The 19,490-nt window shown below is 35.6% G+C and overlaps 1 protein-coding gene and 1 non-coding gene across 2 annotated transcripts in view; both read left to right on the forward strand.

Annotated features, from left to right (window-relative positions):
• The first annotated feature begins 1,299 nt into the window (after nt 1–1,299).
• The window catches only part of LOC120247563 (A disintegrin and metalloproteinase with thrombospondin motifs 6), a 161,247-nt gene continuing 143,056 nt past the window's right edge, over nt 1,300–19,490 (forward strand). The window contains exons 1-3 of the mRNA XM_039255536.1: nt 1,300–1,447; nt 3,875–4,239; nt 13,980–14,148. Of these exons, the coding sequence (XP_039111467.1) occupies nt 1,351–1,447; nt 3,875–4,239; nt 13,980–14,148 (631 nt within the window). The 5' untranslated portion in view covers nt 1,300–1,350. The remainder of the gene's footprint in view (nt 1,448–3,874; nt 4,240–13,979; nt 14,149–19,490) is intronic.
• Nucleotides 16,023–16,148, forward strand: LOC120247566. Its single transcript, XR_005532350.1, has one exon. It is a non-coding gene; the product is annotated as a U6atac minor spliceosomal RNA (small nuclear RNA).

Genomic DNA, 19,490 nt, shown 5'->3' on the forward strand with positions numbered 1-19,490 from the left:
CTATCTTAGTAAAAATAATTTATTCTTTTATTCCTTACTCAGTATTTTGAATATCAGATATTGAGCTCTAATACAGTCATATGCATAATAGGAACTGTTAAACTAATTAAGGACCATTTGCCTCTACCCCAGAGTGTATTACTTTGGTGTTCTACAACTAAGTTTTAGTTTTCTATTTTTCTTCACTTTTGTGCTGTTAGTGAGCTAGTTTCTTAGTCTCTTTGCTATTTTCTTCTTCTAGAGTATTATGTGCTAGGAAATCAGGTAGTCACATATGGGAGTGTTCTGTATAAAATGTAAATTCATAGACTGTGAGTGAGGGTGTGAGTCAAAAGGAGAGTGCATGAGATAGGACAGATATCTGTTGTGATACCTGAAATGAATTTTTAAAAATTCTTTTCTTTTCAGAAGATGACTTTTTTTCCTTCCAGTTCCCTTTTAGGTAGTTGGAATTGGCTCATATGTGTTGCTTTTTAAGTTATATAAGACTTCAGATAAAGTCACGGGTTGTAGTAAATATATTTCAAATTTTTAGAAATTTAGTTTGTGTTACGTGTCTGAGTGTTCATGGATAGCTGCTAAATACTGCTGTGTATTTGTAGATCTACTCTAAGAAAAATGATAAGTGCCTCATAAAGCAACAACAAATCAATCTCTGAATATGAGTGTGCTAAAAAAGCACAGTAAGGAATGGGATCATATACTGTTTATCACTGACATAAAATGAACTTTGATTGTGAAGTTCTTCTACCTTTTATTTTAAAAAAAGGAGGTTAGTCACTGTACACACACATTGTTTTTTTCTTCAAAGTTTAGAAAAAAAGATTTTTATGGTTCCACTTCACGTTCCTTCTTTGATTATTAGGTAGCTCTGGCACTGTTCTGCTTACCATTTAGGTTTCTAATTGTTTAGTCTTCTGAATGTTTATTTAGACTATAAAGAACAACAACAATCTAATTTAACTATATTAAATCATTTAGTAGTCTTTGTCCTTTTGCAAGCATTCAGCAATATAGTTCTGTCCATACAAGATATTTTTCATTTAACATAATTTTTTTTTGTTTTTCTAGGTTAAAAAATGGCCATACTATAGTAACTAATCAGCAAAAGCTTTGCTTATGAGAATTTTACCGTCATTATTTTTTCCATTTGGATTCACAAAATGAACTCAGATATAGAAGAAAGTACGAGATGTTGGAAAAAAGTATCTGTTAAGCAGTGGAACATCTAATAATTAATTTGCAAGAAATTTTAAAGAAAAAAGTTGTTATGCTTCGATTTTGGTATGGTATTGACTCTCTAGCACATAGGTAGCCCTCCAAAAAAAAAATCATCTAGTTTTCTAAATTATGGAAATTTTGTGGAAGACGTTGACCTGGATTTTGAGCCTCATCATGGCTTCATCGGAATGTCATAGTGACCACAGGCTTTCATACAGTTCTCAAGGTAGGAGTCCTGCTTTTGAAAGTGACAAAATTACTGCTGTTAATTTGATCAGAAAAGATTCTGAATATTTAGTTTAGGTGAACATTTTCTTCGGAATATATAATGATAGGAGTGGAGATCTACTGCATCAATTCAGTGCTAATTTCATAAATCTTAGAGGCTCTAAAAGTAGTCTGCTTATAACTTATGCTAGTATTTAACGTTCATTGGATTTTAGAGTTGACTGGTCTTGCTTAGGAGATAATAAAACCAGGCCTTTTCTTCTTTTGAATCCTAAACTTTAATAAGCTCATTTGTTGCTAGGAATTACAGACAAGGTTGTGTTCAAAAGAAAAATCCAAAGGTCTCTGCTATAAAAGAGCAAGAAACCAGACATATTCTGATACAAGATACGTCTGAAATGGACCCTTAGTGGAAAAATGCTTTCCAAACTGAAGAATTCTGATATGAGGACTAGAATCTCAGTAAAAGAGTACGAGTAGTAGGAAGTTCAACTTTTCAAACTCTAATCCATGGGTCCCTGATTTGAATCCATAAAATTGAACTTTATATCATAGAAAAGATCTTAACAGAGGTCTCAGGGGTGAATGACATTTTGTTTTTCATGGACACATCTGATCTTTTTTTTTAATATATATTTTTAATGTTTTATTTATTTCTGAGAGAGGGAGATAGATAGTGTGAGCAGGGGAGGGTCAGAGAGAGAGGGAGACACAGAATCCGAAAGAAGCTCCAGGCTCTGAGCTAGCTTTCAGCACAGAGCCTGACACGGGGCTTGAACCCATGAACCATGAGATCATGACCTGAGCTGAAGTTGGACACTTAACCACCCAGGCACCCCGTGGACACATTTAATCCTTTCTGAATTATTGAAAGAATGCCTTTTTAATTCCCCTTCCAAAAATCTTTAGGAACTGATAATTTTTTGGTTCAGATGAGCCAGATTTTCAAGGCTATTTTAGATTGATGTCTGTGTCTAGAAATCCTATATATATAAAATGTGGCTCTTAAAAGTATATTAATAAAGGCATAGCATTTATCATGAATTCTGACTTATAAGAAGTGAAAAAATATTGGCTTTCAGTTTATTTCTAGTTAGTCACAGTCTCATGGGAGTTTATATTGTTTCGAACTCCATGTATAGACAATGAGGCAATGGACAGACATTTGGTTTCCCTTTGTGGTAAACCTCACTAAAGAAAGATGTGATTAAGAAGGTATATTGGAGATATTAAGTAAACCTAAGTGAGGAAAATATATTTAATAATCCTCTAAGTTTCTTTTTGTCAATCTGATGATTTTAACAGCTTTACTGCAATACAATAAATACATAATTCACCTATTTAAAGTGCACAATTCAGTGGTTTATAGTATATTCACAGAGGCATACAACCAATTTTAGAATCAATCAATTTTACCGCAATCAATTTTAGAATGTTTTCAGCACCCCCAAAGAAACCCTGTACCCATTAACAGTCGTTCCCTAACTCTCTTCAAATCATTCTCCACCCCAGCCCTAAGAAACCTCTACTCTACTTCTGTCTCTAGAGATTTTCCTATTCTGAATACTTCATACAAAAGGAATCATATAATATGTGGCCTTTTGTGAATTGGTCCCTTTTACTTAGCTTAATGTTTTTAGAATGTTAGATAATGAACTTTGATAATAACGGCAGTTATTAAGTAGGTTCCTTCATGTCATACTATGTATCAGTACTGTGCAGAATAATATTCTATTTTGTGAATATACCCCATTTTACTTATTCATTCATCAGTTGATGAACAGTCAGGTTATTTCTCCCTTTTGGCTATTATGAATAATGCTGCTATGAACAGTCATGTACAGGTTTTTGTGTGGACATGTGTTTTCATTTCTCTTAGGTAAATACCTAGGAGTGGAATTGCTAGGTCAAATGGTAATTCCATGTTCAATTTTCTGAGTAGTTACCAGGCTTGTTTTCCAGAGTGGCTTCTGTATTTTCCAACTGATGATTAAAAAAAAAAAAAAAATTCTACAAGGCTGTAGAAACTCTTTTGGATAGCTTTCACAAACATTTTATCTGAGCTAAATCCTGTTCTTTTAAATATGTGTGCCTTTCACTGTTTTTTATTTCAATATAAAATATTCATATTTCCTGTAGAATTTAGCTTTTAGAATCCATTAAAAAATAAATAGGAAAAGAAAAATAGTCTTTCAAACTAATTTTAAAATTATGTTATTTTGAGGAATAAATGGACCTTAATTCATCATTAGATTTTAAACTCATCTTGTTTAATATAACAGTTTTTGTTCATACCTCTCACACATAATGATGCATAGTTTTAACTGATATAGTTTTTGTTGTTTATACTGCTACTTCTTTGTTCTGTTAAATTTTCTTTTCTTCCATGTGTTTTTTCTGGATTCTCTGCCTTGTGATTACAAAGAGGAATTCCTGACTTATCTAGAACACTACCAGCTAACTATTCCAATAAGAGTTGATCAAAATGGAGCTTTCCTCAGCTTTACTGTGAAAAATGATAAACACTCCAGGAGAAGACGGAGTATGGACCCTATCGATCCACAACAGGCAGTATCTAAGTTATTTTTCAAACTTTCAGCCTATGGCAGGCACTTTCACCTAAACTTGACCCTCAACACAGATTTTGTGTCCAAACATTTTACAGTAGAATATTGGGGGAAAGATGGACCCCAGTGGAAACATGATTTTTTAGACAACTGTCATTACACAGGATACTTGCAAGATCAACGTAGTACAACTAAAGTGGCTTTAAGCAACTGTATTGGGTTGGTAAGTAGATGTTATAACTTTTAGTTTCTGATGGGGAAATAAATTTACAATGTAAATGTCTTTCCTCAGATTAATAATATAGAGAGAGGTGGTTTAAGTAGGGAAAGTAACAGTCTAATTTGTTGTTGTTGTTGTTGTTTCTGCTGCCTTTGCTTTTTATAGTCTTTTTAGTAATGTTTGCATTGACCTTTCAAAGTCAGGACAATTTCTAAAACCCTCTATTATTTGTAAAATGAATTGAGTACATAGAAGTGTTAGGCTATATATATAAAACAGATTTTTTTCTGAATATGAATAAGTTATCCAAAATAAATCTGTTTTGAAACTTTTCATATATTAAAATGACACTTACTATTAAATATGGTAGAAAAATACTGTTCCTAGTCATCAACACTGCTCTCTATGTTTGGCATTAACACTAATTATACCACTGATAGTTTTAACAGCATGGTAAAATGAACCAATTTGAGATTTAGAAAAAAGACAAAACCAATTCCATTGTGAGACTTGCAGGCAGAGAGTGATGGGGATATGAAGGGGAGTTAGGGAATAGAGGAGATAATGAGGGTCCATGCAAGGACTGTGCCCCTCGGAATACACAGCAAAGAATGAATTTAAACCACATTTTGAAGAGAAAATGTAGAGGATTTGTGTCTTACTAATGTTTTCTTTGCATACATTATCATGGTTCCTAATAAGACATATAGTACATAGTAGGTATTTAATATGTTTAAACATTGAGATAGAATTGAACTGGGTGTGGGATGAAGGAGAGACAGTAATTGAAGATGGTGAGGCTTCTTTTTTGGATGACGAGTATATGAATTGTACTAGTTAAGAAAGGGAATACCACTGGAATGCTGGATTGGAGAGGAGTGTGATATAGTAAATGTGAGGAATCTGAAGAAATAGGGTTAAAGATGTCTAGATGACATTTGGGAAGTATATTTCTGAAATTTAGGAAAGAATTTAATCCTGGAAACAAGTAATTTGAGTGTCATTAACTGACTCTGAAATTGTGAAAGATGTTGCTTGATAAATCAAAAGGGAGGATAAAGTTGAAAATAGAAATTCTTCTACACTTCAGGGGATAGCAGAGTGTCACCCATCTATTCTTCATCCTTTAGTAAGACTTTCTATCTCGTGTTCTTTTTCCCTCTATTTGTTAACACCTTTTTGTTTTACTTTGCTTCCTATTGAAACTGCATGGTCCATGTTGACTAACTTTGATTACTTAAGATGTGGTCTGCCAGGTTTGTCTACTGCAGTTACTATTTTCTCCTTGACAATTTATAAGAAATTTCTGAGCAGATACTTTGAGACTATGTAAATACCTTGTTCCTCATCACACTTTTATCCACCAAACTTAACACCTTCATGCTTATTTTATATTATGTTACATTTTAAATCAAATGTAATATGTAAACAGGTTTTTTTTTTTAATTCCACTTTTCAGCAGCACTTTTTTTTTTTTTTTTTTTTTTTTTAAATAAGCCCCATGCTAAGTATGGGGCTTGAACTCACAGCCCTGAGAAAAAGAGTCAGCATGCTCTACTGACTGATCTAGCTGGGGACCTCTCAAAAGTCCTTTTAACCAATCCTGTTTTTATTTTTTTATTATTTTTTTCATATTTATTAATTTTGATAGAGAAAGAAAGAGCACACAACTCTATGTGAGAGGGGAGCATGGAGGCGGGGGGCATCCCAAGCAGGCTCCAGGCTGTCAGTGCAGAGCCTGATGCAGGGCTCAGTCTCATGACCTCGGAGTCATGACCTGAGGCAAAATCAAGAGTCAGTTGCTTAATTGACTGAGCCATCCAGGTGCCCCAGCCAATTCTGTTTTTTAATCGTTAATCATTCTATATAAAATATATCATTGTAGAGATCATTAGTGTCTTCTAATCATATTTCCTCACCCATTGTTTCAGTATGACAATCCTTGCACCATAAAGAAAAGAATTCCTAACATTATTGTTTGTCAGTTGTTCAAAATAATGTCACATTTTAGTTTGCTTTATATTTTTGGGCCATGGCTTTCTTATCCAGCATTTATATTTCTGGGGTTTCTAACTACTGTTATTTTGTCTTATTGTAAAAAAGAAATGATTTCTTTACCAAATGATCATTATCCATTTTCTTAGACCTTATATCTATTCCTTGGGACATATCCCATTCTTCTTTGGAGGCATTTTTCTCTTGGAATCTAATGGTTAATTAATTTCTTGAGGTATTGTACATCTCTCATCTTGGGATACCTCTTTCCTAGTTATTTCTACGTCTTAAGACTCTTTTTGAGTTTACATCGTGATTTTATTGGAGAACACCTTCAAGTAATTACCTCACAGAATGTGTCTGTGAAGTAAAATTTCTAAGTCCTTGCCTATTTGAAGGTTATTGTTGCTCTCATGTTTGGGTAGTAATTTAGCTGGATGTGAAATTCCAGTTTCAAAAATAATTTTACTTTGGAAACATGAATGGTGGAATTGGGAAAGGGAAATATGGGTCATCAAATATATGATATGACACTATGTCTCAGGGAAAGATTTCAAGATCTTTAAAAAGTTAGCATTGATTCATTTTGGGTGACAGATAGATGTCTGCTTCCTGTTCTTTTCTTTTTCTTCTCTAAGAATTTTCCTTAATGAAGGTGATATGATCTTCTCTTTATCCTTCCTATTTCAATAATTTCATAATAATGTAGTAAGCTATGGCCTTCTTTCCTTATCCTTACTTAGTGTTTAATGGATGCTTTCAATTTACAGACACTCCTTCAGCTTAGAGCAATTAATTTCTTTTTTCCTTGGGGTGCCTGGGTGTCTCAGTCGGTTGGGTGTCCAATTTTGGCTCAGGTCATGATCATATGATTCATGGGTTCAGGCCCTATGTCGGGCTCTGTGCTGGTGGCTAGCTCAGAGCCTGGAGCCTACTTCAGATTCTGTATTTCCCTCTCTCTCTGACCCTCCCCTGCTCATGTTGTTTTTCTCTTTCTCTCTCTCTCTCAGAAATTAAAAAAAAATTTTTTTAAGTTTTTTCCTTAATATTTTTCTTTACTTCTTCCCCACCCCCTACATTTTTATAACTGATTCTTTACTTCCATTGTCCTTCTCTTTTTCCATCTTTTTCTTTTTTTGTGCTAAGTTCTATATATGAAGTTTCTCCAGTTTTGCTTTCTTTGCCTTTAATTGATTTAAAAATTACAGTCATAGTTCTAATTTTCAAGAGATTCCCCTTTTTGATTGTTTCTTTCTTTACATTTATTCTTATTTCTTAGCTATGTCCAGAGTTGCCTTCCTGCATTTTCTGTTATTCATTCATCCACTCACCAAATATTTATAAGTAGCTATAATATATAATAGGCACTGCTCTAGGTGCTAAGAGTACGACAGTGAACAGAAGAGAAATCCCTGTCACCACAAAGCTTGCATTCTCATGGAGATACAGTCAGATAAATAGATTAAAAATGACAGTATGCTAGATAATGATAAGTTCTAAGGTAGAAAAAATACTGAGTAAAGACGTAAGGAAAATGAGGAAGGGAAGCTGACATCCAAAGAATAGGATTTCCAGGTGTAAATCTTCAACTACAAAGATATGATGTATGAGTGTTTGGGGGACAGCAAGAAGACTGCGCTGGCTGGAACACAGTGAAAGAGAGGAAGTGTAATAGAAGGTGAGGTTAGAAAGAGAGCTGGAGGCCAGATGGTAGGTTTTAGAGGACACAGACAGGATAAAATCCATGACTCCAAGCTTGAGACCTGAACAACTGGAAGAAAAAAGTAGCCATCAGTTGAGATGAGAAAGACTCAGGCATTAACTGAGATGGAAAAGCTGGTAGGAGGACCATATTGTGGGGTGATATATATCATAAGTTCAATTGGACATGTTAAACGTGAGGTGTTGTATAAGATGGATTTGCAAGTTTCAAATTTGGGAGAGAAATGTGAATCATGGAGTTATAAATTTGGGAGTCATCATAGATGACATCAGAGATGTCATAGATAACATTTAAAGCCAGGAGATTATATGAAATTGCTTGGGGCAGGGGAATATAGATAGAATAAAAAAGAAGTTAAAAAAAAAAAAGGTTTAAGGAAATGAGTCTTTGGGCATCCCAGGAAGTTAGGGAGATTAGAAAGATGTGGAAGAGACTAAAAAGAACAGTGGAGTAAGAAATAAGAAAGTTGAAGGAAAGTCAGGGAAATGTCCTAGAAGCTAAGAGAAGGAAGTATTTTAAGAGGAAAAATGCTGCTTGGTCAAATAAAAGAACTGAAAACTGCCATTGGATTTATCAATGAGAAGGTTGTTGGTGACCTTGACAAAAGCAATGCTGAAGTCATGGTGGCATTAGGACACTAGAGAAAAGAAATTATTACATACTACATAGAAATTATTTTAAAGGCTTTAAGAAACGTAAGAAATGATCAGTTGCTGCAGGTATGAGTGAGGTCAGAGGAGGTTTTGTTTTGTTTGATAAAGATGGGAATGATTATGTGGAGAGAAGGAAAATTTCTCTAGTGTTCTCCTTGATAAGTGAGAAGAGATAGAATCATAAATAGAATCATTGTCCTTAGCTAGGAGAGTAGACCGTTCATCCATAATAAGAGGAATAAAATAGGGGCGCCTGGGTGGCTTAGTCGGTTAAGCGTCCGACTTTCGCTTAGGTCATGATCTCGCGGTTCATGGGTTCAAGCCCCGCGTCGGGCACTGTGCTGACTGCCAGCTCAGAGCCTGGAGCCTGTTTAAATCTGTGACTCCCTCTCTCTCTGACCCTCCCCTGCTCACGCTGTCTCTCTCTCTCTCCTAGAAATAAAACATTAAAAAAAAAAATTAAAAAAAAAAAAGAGGAATAAAATAGATTATATGGACATGAGATGTAGGCAGGTGGATATTTGTGTTGTAGGAGTTTGCAGGAGGTTGTGTGATGTTTAGTGGAATGGAACATGGCAAGATGAGGTATTAGGGGTATAAGAGGAGACAAAGTATAGCATATTTATCCAGGGGAGCAGGATACTGAGTATAGTAGAGAAACATAGTATAATTGCCTTGAAGCATTAAGAGCGCAGTTGAAATTATTGTTATGAACTTAAAGTGAGCATCTTAATGTATTTTTCAGCAGCCAAATGAAGCTGCAGAGTTGCAGGCCCAGAGTAGCAAAACTTAACTAATCAGAGTTGTGGTATAGCCAAATAAATTCTGTGAAGGGAGAAAAGGGCAAGGGAATTGAAGGTGAAAGTGAGGATAGATTCAGAGGGAAATGAGGACATTTAGTAGGTGGAAGATAATGAAAAGGTGGTAGGACCACTGGGTCCTGGTGGGCATGAAAGGCCTGTCTCTTGGAGCTAAGATGTTAGAGGGACAGTGCTGGAAAGACAGAAGGATGGGCTACTTGAAATTGAGATTGTGTCAGGGTTGCACGTATTGAAAATACTTAAGTCTAGGTTTGGACTGTGTGTACGAGTGCTTAAAATAAAGTGAACGACAAGATAGTTTATGGAGAATAGGCCAAGGAATTGAGAGAGCAAAGGTTGAAGAGGCCATCTCTGTCAGCAGTCCTTAACCTGGGGTCCATAAATGGAATTCAGGGAGTTTGTGACCTGAACTGGACTGGGGAAAAATGACATCTTTATGTTTACTAATTCTTCACTGAAATTTAACATCTCCTTCAATTACGAATATAGGTAACAAACCAATAAAGTAGTAGCTCACCCCAATAAAAATTACAGATGTTTTCATATCATGTTAAAGCTTTTGCAGGTTCTTCAGAGTATTGTTTATGTTAATCACTATTACAAAATTATGATATACATTAGACCCACCATATATCTTCTTATTTAAGGTCTTACAAAAAGCCATGTGTGTTTCTATATTACATTTTAGAAATATTTTGATAATGGTATTTTACTACAACTGGTTTTCTTTATAATCCTATGTATTTTTTCTATACTTAGAATATTATTTTGAGGAGTAGCCCCTAGGCTTTACCCCCACTAGACTTCTAAAGTGATCCAGGGCACACACACAGAACTTTTAAGAATGGGTGACTTAAGATACTGAAATCAATAATTACTTCAGGAATGATACTGCAGAGAGTGACTGATCCAGAAGCTAAAATATTCAAGAAATGAGGAAAGTGATTATGGGTCAGTAAGTAGAGAACTGCACTTATTGGAGGGAGAAGGTGATGGCAGGAGATTGGAAGCTGGTGAGGGGTTTTGTGAGTTTTTGTTTGTTTGTTTGTTTGTTTTGGAGGGAGGAGAGAGCAAGGATTGTTTAGAAATGGCAGTGAATCACAAGGACACTTACCCTAACTCCCAGTCCAGTAGGAGGCAGGTAGGAGAGAAAGTGGAGGTTCCACCATTCTAGAGGATTGCAGGGAAGAAAGAGTGTCATTAAGAGAGATTCAGGTGTTTGAACAAAAAGAAGTGAATATTCACAAATGCGGCTGAGTGTGTTTGAGTAGGGACTGTGGATGTGTTGTAAATGGTGAAAGGGGAGAAGTAGGAGATGGGATCTGAAAACATGATGCACATAATCCTTTGGGGATTAGAATCCATGGATTGGGTCTTAGGCTTCTTGTAGGGCCAGGCATGTCAGGGAAAGAGGGGACATGATGATTTTCATCCTGAGGTCCTGAAGCAGACAGTGTAGGGGTGAGTGGGGATGCTGAGGGAAGTGAGAGCAGGGCTCTTTCTAGGCATATGCAGATTACTGGGACTCACACTTAACTCAGGTCCTCCATTTTCTACCTTCAAACACCTTTCTAAGTTCCTAATCATTTCCCCATTTCTTCCCTTTAGCCCCAGTAGCTCTTTGCTATATTCTGTATCCATGCTTATACCCTATTGCCTTTGTGTTTGCCATCCCCACTGTCTAATCAGGTCTTTCCAAGATATCTGTTTAACTTGCTCCTTCAATTTTGTTCAGGTTTCTGTCCAAATATCACCTTATTAGAGAGGATGTCCCTGACCATCTTAAACAGTTAATATACTTCCTTCACTTCTGACTGCTTTCTGTCTTCTTACACTGCTTTATTATTTTTTCTTAATATTTAACACTACCTAATTGATCATTTATCTGGTGAATGAATTCCTTTTGTCTAGCTCCTCCCACCAAGCTCCTCCCATTTGCCTATGTGATAGACATTCAAAACATCTTTGGTGAAAGAAAGAAAAAGTAAAATCAGAAACAACCCTCAGAGGACAAGGGGATTATAATATAGTGGCTAAGAATCCAAGCACCCAAGTCAATTGAATGAGTTGGTTACTTAACTTTGTTCAGTCTCTTTCTCATCTGCAAAGTAGAGCTGATAGTAGTACTTACTTCAGAGAGCTATCAAGATTAAGTGAGATAATGAGGGGCGCCTGGGTGGCTTAGTGGGTTGAGCGTCTGACTTTCACTTAGGTCATGATCTCGCGGTTCGTGGGTTCGAGCCCCGCGTCGGGCTCTGTGCTGACTGCCAGCTCAGAGCCTGGCGCCTATTTCAGAGTCTGTGTCTCCCTCTCTCTCTGACCCTCCCCTGCTCACGCTGTCTCTTTCTCTCTTTCCTAGAAATAAATAAAAAATATTAAAAAAAAAAAAGATTAAGTGAGATAATGAGTATAAACATCTCCCAGAGTACATAACACAAAATCTCTGGTTTTTTTTCCAGAGTCTTTCCATTCTTGAAACTAGAGATTTTGTTTACTTACCAGGCTTCTGACTCTGTTTTTCCCCAGCAACCTGAACTTCTTGTCTGGGACCTTTCAATATCCTTCTGCCTACATTTTAGTGTGATATGACTTTAGTGCTCTACCCTTTCTGGGGAGTACTCTTGACCACACTTCATACACTTCTCTTGATCAAAACTTCTTAAACATGTCCTCTTTTCTGCAGGAACCATGCTTGCTCAGTTTTCTACCACATTATTAATTTTCCTGGTAAAGTAATTCATGCTCAGGTATTAGAGTTTGTTAGAGGCATATTATGTTATGCCTGTCAGTATTTGTACTTAATTTAGGTACTAATACTCTTAGAGTAAACCAACAATGGTGAAAATAACGTGAAGTAAGTGCTGCTTTTTTGTTTTTTGCATTCCTTAGCTCATTTCATGTAGGTGCCTCCCAACTTCATCTATAAGTTAGAGCACTTCTGATTTTCTCTTATCTTTCTTTCCAAGCATGTGGTACTTTACATGAATTTCCCTAAACAGAATCATAGAGATTTAGATTCAAAGAGACTTTGAGATTATCTGGACCAGAGATTTCCAGCTTTTTTCTTTTTAAAACAGCAAAATCCTTTCCTCAAATGAAATGCTATGTGGAAACATACTATATAGATTAATAAAAGCACAGCTGATTGCTGAGCCCAGGAATCCAAGCCCTATAGTTCTCCCTTTGTTGTCTGGGACAATCCCCTGAGGGCACTGAAACCCGTAGGGCTCCCCAGAGTGCTGTTTTAAAACCACTAATTTACACCAACCCTTTCATTTTTCCAGCTGAGGAAATACACCCAGAGAGTTTGAGTTTTATCCAGTGTTACAGGATAAATTAGTTGGATTAAGAGCAGTCCTCACATGTGTCATATTTAAGAAAACATTATTGGACTGTTATGGAAGTTCTTATTTCTAAAGCAGATAACTTTTTCTATCTCATTTCTTTTAATCAGCCAATTTTTATTTGGTATTCATACTACATAGGAGGTACTTTCTATGGTTTTAAGTGATATAAAGAATTATGAGGCACAACCCTTGCCTTTAAAAAGCAAGTAGTAAAGTTGAGAAGATAAAATATGCAGTAGAAAAGTTATATCAAATTTAAATACAGCTTCAAGACTTGAGATATAGCAAGGAAGTGTGGAATTAATTTAAAATAAATGATACCAATAATAAGCTTTGTTGGAATTTAGAGGAGGGTGCTGCTACTTCATTTGGGCTAGAGAAAGTTTTAAAAAGGAGCCATGGTTGAGCTCTGTTAGACTTGGCTACATAAATAGGTGTAAGGAGTATGTCATATGAACAGAAGCAGAGCTTCTGTGAATTGCAGCTCCTTCATTTATCTCCATATAATGCTGGGGAAGTTCTTTACCTCTAAGCCTGTTCCTTCATCTGCAAAATGGAGATATATAGGATGTTTATCAATTAAGTACAGATTAATTGGTTGAACATAAACCTTAAAATGTCAGTAGTTTATCACAATAGAAATTAATTTTTCCCTTATATTGGTGTTTATGTTGGACAGTCTTCCATGAAGTCACTCAGTGACCCAGATTGCTTCTCTTTCAGTTTCTGCCTTCGGTAGGTAGTTTTTCAGAAAAAATAGAGAATTCTCCTAGGGCAGGTTTTCAGGGACTGGGCTTAAAAGTGGTACATAGTTGTCTGCCCATTTACCATTGGCCAAAAGTTAATTACAGAGCTATGCCTGAACACAGAAGATGTAGTTAAGCCATGTGGACAATTTGGAAAGGAAACAAGCCTTAGAGAACACAAAGAGGTCTCTTCTACCTCACAGAGTTTTGGGGATGAGTGGAGGAAATGTATGTCATGTTCGGTATAAGGCACACATAGGATGTAGAAGAATTTAAACATCCTTTTTGAAGTATAGGTAAATTTATAGAATATCTTGCTAGGTACAGATAATCCACTAAATTTTTATTAACCTGCAATGTAACCTCTTTTTGGAGAGGTATCAATTTATTTTTGACTCTTGATAATAAATATTTACAATGATTCTTCTTGGTAAATTCTTTGTTTCTTTTTCTTTTAGCATGGTGTTATTGCTACAGAAGATGAAGAATATTTTATTGAACCATTAAAGAATACCACAGAGGATTCCAAACATTTTAGTTATGAAAATGGCCATCCTCATGTTATTTACAAAAAGTCTACCCTCCAGCAACGACATCTGTATGATCACTCTCATTGTGGGGTTTCAGGTGGGTGAGTGTGTGGTTTTTACAAAGTGTATTGTATTGTGGCATTGTATTGTATTGCCACTCTCTTTCTTCTGACATTAAGGTAAGTAAGGTTAATAGTAAAGGTAAACGGGAATTTGAGCAATTAGAATGATAATGCCCAGAGTTCTTTTAAAAGATGTCACCTATTCAAATGCCATAGGATTTCACTCATATTTGGAATTTAAGAAACAAAAGAAGGAAAAAAGAAAAAAAAAGACGCAAACAAAAAACCAGACTCTAAAATACAGAGAATAAACTGGTGGTTGTCAGAGGGGGTGGTAGGTGTGGGGATGGGTAAAACAGAAAAAACGGATTAAGAGCCCACCTATCTTGAGCACTGAGTAATGTATAGAATTATTGAATCATTATATTGTACTCCTCAAAGTGATATAACTGTATATTGATTACACTTTAGTAAAAAAACAAAAAACAAAACAAAACCCACTTCCTTTTCAGTGGGAAAAAAAGGTATCACTTATCAATAGTTTTAAGTCAATTTTGGAAGTTCTTTGAGAAGTCCTTAAAATAGAAGACTGTGTAAAATTATTTTTCTCTTTCAAGGGAAAAGCCCCACCCTATTTTATCCAGGTAATAGTTATAGTTTTCATGCACATGTGTTCCATAATACTATGTGTTATTTGGTTAGCCTGTTTTTCTATCTATCTACCTACCTACCTACCTACCTACCTACCTACCTACCTACCTATCTATCATCTATCTATCTATCTATCTATCTATCATCTATCTATGTATTTATCATCTATCTATCTATATGGATTGAGAGAGAGAGAGAATGAGAATGAACCCCAAGCAGGCTGAGCATGGATCAACTGGACTTGATCCCATGATCCTGGGATCAAGACATGAGCTGAAATCAAGAGTCAGATGTGCAACCACCTGTGCTACCCAGGCGCCCCTGGTTAGCCTGATATCTTTATGCTAATGGCGGGACCCTAGACACTTGAATAAGATTTGAAGACTCTTAAGATAGTATTCAAAGACAGTGATAGTTAGGGTACTATAGAAATACATATGGGGAGAGGGGTGCCTGGGTGACTCTGTTGCTTAAGTTTCCAACTCTTGATTTCAGCTCAGGCCATGATCTCTGGTGAGATCAAGCCCCGCATTGTAAAGCATGGAGCCTGCTTGGGATTCTCTCTCTTTCCCTCTCTCTCTGCCCCTACCCCAGTTGTCCTCACATCTTCTCTCTCTCTGTCTCTCTCAAAATAAATAAATAAACATTAAAAAAATAAAATAGAATAAATGATTTAAAAGAAAGAAAAAGGAAACACATAGCAGAGACATTAGCAGTAAAAAAAAGGCTTCATGGAAGAAGTGACCACTAAGCTTAGACCTGAGGGAGAAAGAAGGTAGCTGTCCAGAAGTGGAGCAAATGTGGGTAGACTGTTCTGTAGAGAGGAAACAGCATTTATAAAGGTTCTGAACCAAAAGAGAGAATGTCACATTGCAGTCATTACCAGTTCCTATAACAAGATAACGTATTAGAATGTGGGCTGTTGGCATAGGAGTGAATTTCACAGTGGGCATTGGGTGAGGAGTGGCCATGAGAGATGAAACTGAATTAACAAGGAGGGCCAAGACACAAAGGGCTTTAAACCATGTTAAAGAGTTTGTTTATCCTAAGTGTGGTGGAAACCCATTGAAAGGTGTTAAGCAGTAAAAATCACATGATCAGATTTGGGGGTTAGAAATCTTATCCTGGCAGTCCTATGGAGACTGAATGAGAGAAGAGCAAGGCTAGAGGTAATGAGTTAAGAGGCTCTTTAGTTTAAAGATTAGAAAACTAACAGAATAGAGGATATAGCTTAGCATAGTAGAAAGAATATAGGCTTGTGTTGTATGAAAGGAGAGAAGATTAGCACTCCCCTTGACAAGGATGGAAGAGGCCCTCAGGCCTGACAACACGCATATGGTTAAGGCATTGCCACCTACTTCGTGGCATCTAACCAGCCTTTTTATGAAATGTGACCATGTGTAGCAACATGGATGGACCTTGAGGGTGTTATGCTGAGTGAAATAAGTCAGGCAGAGAAGGACAGTGACCATATGTTTGCACGTATAGGAGGATTAGGAGGAACTTAACAGAGGACCATGGGGAGAAGAAGGGAGGATATGGGGGGTGGGGGGAGGGAGGCAGGCAAACCATGAGAGACTCTTGAATGCTGAGAACAAACTGAGGACTGATGGATATGGGGGGAGGGGAAGGGGGGAGATGGGTATGGAGGAGGGCACTTGTGGGGTTGAATACTGGGTGTTATATGGAAACCAACTTGACAATAAACTATTAAAAAAAAAAGAAAATAAAGGAAAACTTACAAAGTGAAAGAAAATGTTTGCAAACCCATACATACAACAGTGGACATGTACCTAGAATAAATACTTAAAACTTAAAAAAAAAAAAAAAGAAAGAATATAGGCTTTTTCTAGCTTTGGACAAATGCCCCTACTTCTCTGAGTACTTCTTTCAGCACATATTTGTTTGCTCAGTGTAATTGTAGCTATCGTTATTATTGAGATGTCTATTTCTAGCATATAAAGAGCTTTTATATTAAGAAAAAAAAAAAAGATTAGGTGTGCCTGGCTGGCTCAGCCAATGGAGTATGTGTGTGACTCTTGATCTTGGGTTGTGAGTTCAAGCCCCACAATGGGTATAGAGATTGCTTAAAATCTTAAAAAAAAAAAAAAAAAAAAAAAAAAAAAAAAAGATTAGGTTTGTTTTGTGTAGGGGTAGAGTATTTCAGAAGCAGGTTTTAGCTTAATACAAAGAGAAGTTCACCAACAAGTGATTTTAGAAAAGAATGGGATGGGTTCAACAAGTAGGTTTATAAAAAAGAAAATGGTTTATCTTAGAAATTAGTGGATGCATCACTCTTTAGTTTTATATCCATATGCTTCTTGGGCTCCTTCTGCCTTAAATATAAGTGTTCTTTCAAGTTCTTTCTTCAACTGACTGTTCTCCTTCTGCATATTCTTTTCATGGATAATCTCTAGAAGGTCTTTCTTGATGAAGAATAATTGGTACTAGAAAAAGGTGACTTAAAGTGAATCCACTTAAAACATGAAATAAAATTTCATAGGAGACAGTGAAAAAAAATCATTGAGTAATGAAACTAAACATTATACAAATAGGTTTTCTTATATTTAGTAAAATTTAGGCTATAAATAAAACTATATATAAATTCTTGAAAAACTAGGATTCAGATATTTACTTGTTTATTGTGAAATAATTTTCCCATCACTTTTGCTATAACATGAGATTCTTTACTTCACGATCATAAAGATCACTTTTTGCAAAAATACTTAAAAGATTTCATAATATTCTGAAAAATATCTCTTATCCCTTAGATATTCAAATTATCCTCTTTTGAAGTGCCTGTCTTATTATTCACTGGCCTTACTTGGGCAGATCCTTCTTTTTCAAAGGTTTAGGCACTAGTCAAATCCACTCTTATTGCATCATATAATTCTGCCCCTTTGGGGGAATGTATTTTCTTCCACAGTCTCTCCCCCTAGATTACTGTGCTATTAGCAAAAAATAAAGCAGGTCAGTGAGATATTCTTGAATAACTGAAAAATCTTGAATGGATTACTGTGACTATTGCCTCATTTTAAATCTATTAACTGGTCCTTTCTGTTACCTTTAACACCAGTCCATTTAGTTCTGACTCCTGTCATCTCTTACCTATACCACTATAATGACTTTCTAACTGGTCTTCCTGTCTTCAGGTTTGTTATTCTGTCTTTAGTGTGCTGTCTCTTAAATCTGGTTTTATTATACACTGTCAAACACTTCATGGATTCCCATGAGTGGAAAAAAATTATAGTAGTTCCCTCAGTTCCATACGAATATCACTAGAAAAAAATATTTTGTGTTTAATGAGTTTGAGTTATATCTAGTTAAGAACTACTGATCTTCTCTCTCAGAAATAAATTTAAAAAATTTAAAAAAAAAAGGGGGGCACCTGGGTGGCTCAGTCGGTTAAGCGACTGACTTCGGCTCAGGTCATGACCTCACGGTTTGTAGGTTCAAACCCCACATCGGGCTCTGTGCTGACAGATAGCTCAGAGCCTGGAGCCTGTTTTGGATTCTGTGTCTCCCTCTCTCTCTAACCCTCCCCTGCTCACGCTGTCTCTCTCTCTATCTCAGAAATTAAAAAAAAAAAAAAATTAAAAAAATTTTAAAAAACAGCTACTGATCTTAATTTTGATACTATTTTGACAGCATAATTCAAATGACATGTGCATTTATGGGTGTTAATTGCCAATTAACTGGTTTTTGGGAATGTAATTTTATATCAAAATATAAGAGAAAAATGCTTTTGAAAGTGGGTATATTTATCTTAGATATAAACTTTCCCATTCTAATTAGATGATGCTATCAATTTTTAAAAAATTATGAAAAATATTTGCTTTTTGTAGAAAATTTAATAAATATGGGGTAAAAAGAAAAATGAGGAAGTGGAAGTTGCTCCTTTACCATTACCCAGGGATAACCGAATGCTCTCATTATCCATTGATATAGATATTATGTCTCTATACTTGCATGATTTACATATGCACTTATTAGATAAATATTCATTAAGCATTTATGTGTCAGGCTATTCTAGATGTTGGGGATGCAGCAATAAATAAAACAGGAAAAGTTACTGCTCCCATGAAGCTTGTATTCTAGTGAATAGAGACAGTTAACTAAAAAAAAAGAGTCAAGGAGACAAATAAATACATAGCCAACTATCAAGAAGTAATAGTGCTTTTAGTGAAAAATAAAGCAGGTCAATGCATTAATTGTGAATGTATGTATTTAAAAATATGTTGAGATTGATCAAAAATTGAAGATCTTGTTTCAGATGGCAAAAAGATCCATGTATTTGGTTTTGGGGAAAAGTTCTTTATTGTATATGTTTATGGAGGAATATTCTCTCTAACATTTCACATTTTATGCAAAATTAAATTGAGCAAAGCATATGTAATGAGTATCATTTGAATATCTACTAATCTTTGTTTTGAAACAAAACAAGTCAATTGTGTATTCTATATTAGACTAAAAAAGATATTAGTTACAGATGATTAAGCTTAACATTAAACAGTCATTTGATAATTATGGAATGTAGATACTGGTTTGTAATGATCTAATCATGCTGGATTAATTTAATCTTTAAAATGAAACCAGACATCTCAATTGTACTCATTCATTCATCATAGTACAGTTTTTTTTGCATATAATACTCTTTCCATTTGCAAATGTCCTGGGTGGCTCAGTCAGTAGGGTGTCCAACTTCAGCTCTGGTCATGATTTTATG

Source organism: Hyaena hyaena, unplaced genomic scaffold (genome assembly GCF_003009895.1).
Source record: "Hyaena hyaena isolate Hyena2069 unplaced genomic scaffold, ASM300989v1 scaffold_530, whole genome shotgun sequence".
NCBI lineage: Eukaryota > Metazoa > Chordata > Mammalia > Carnivora > Hyaenidae > Hyaena > Hyaena hyaena.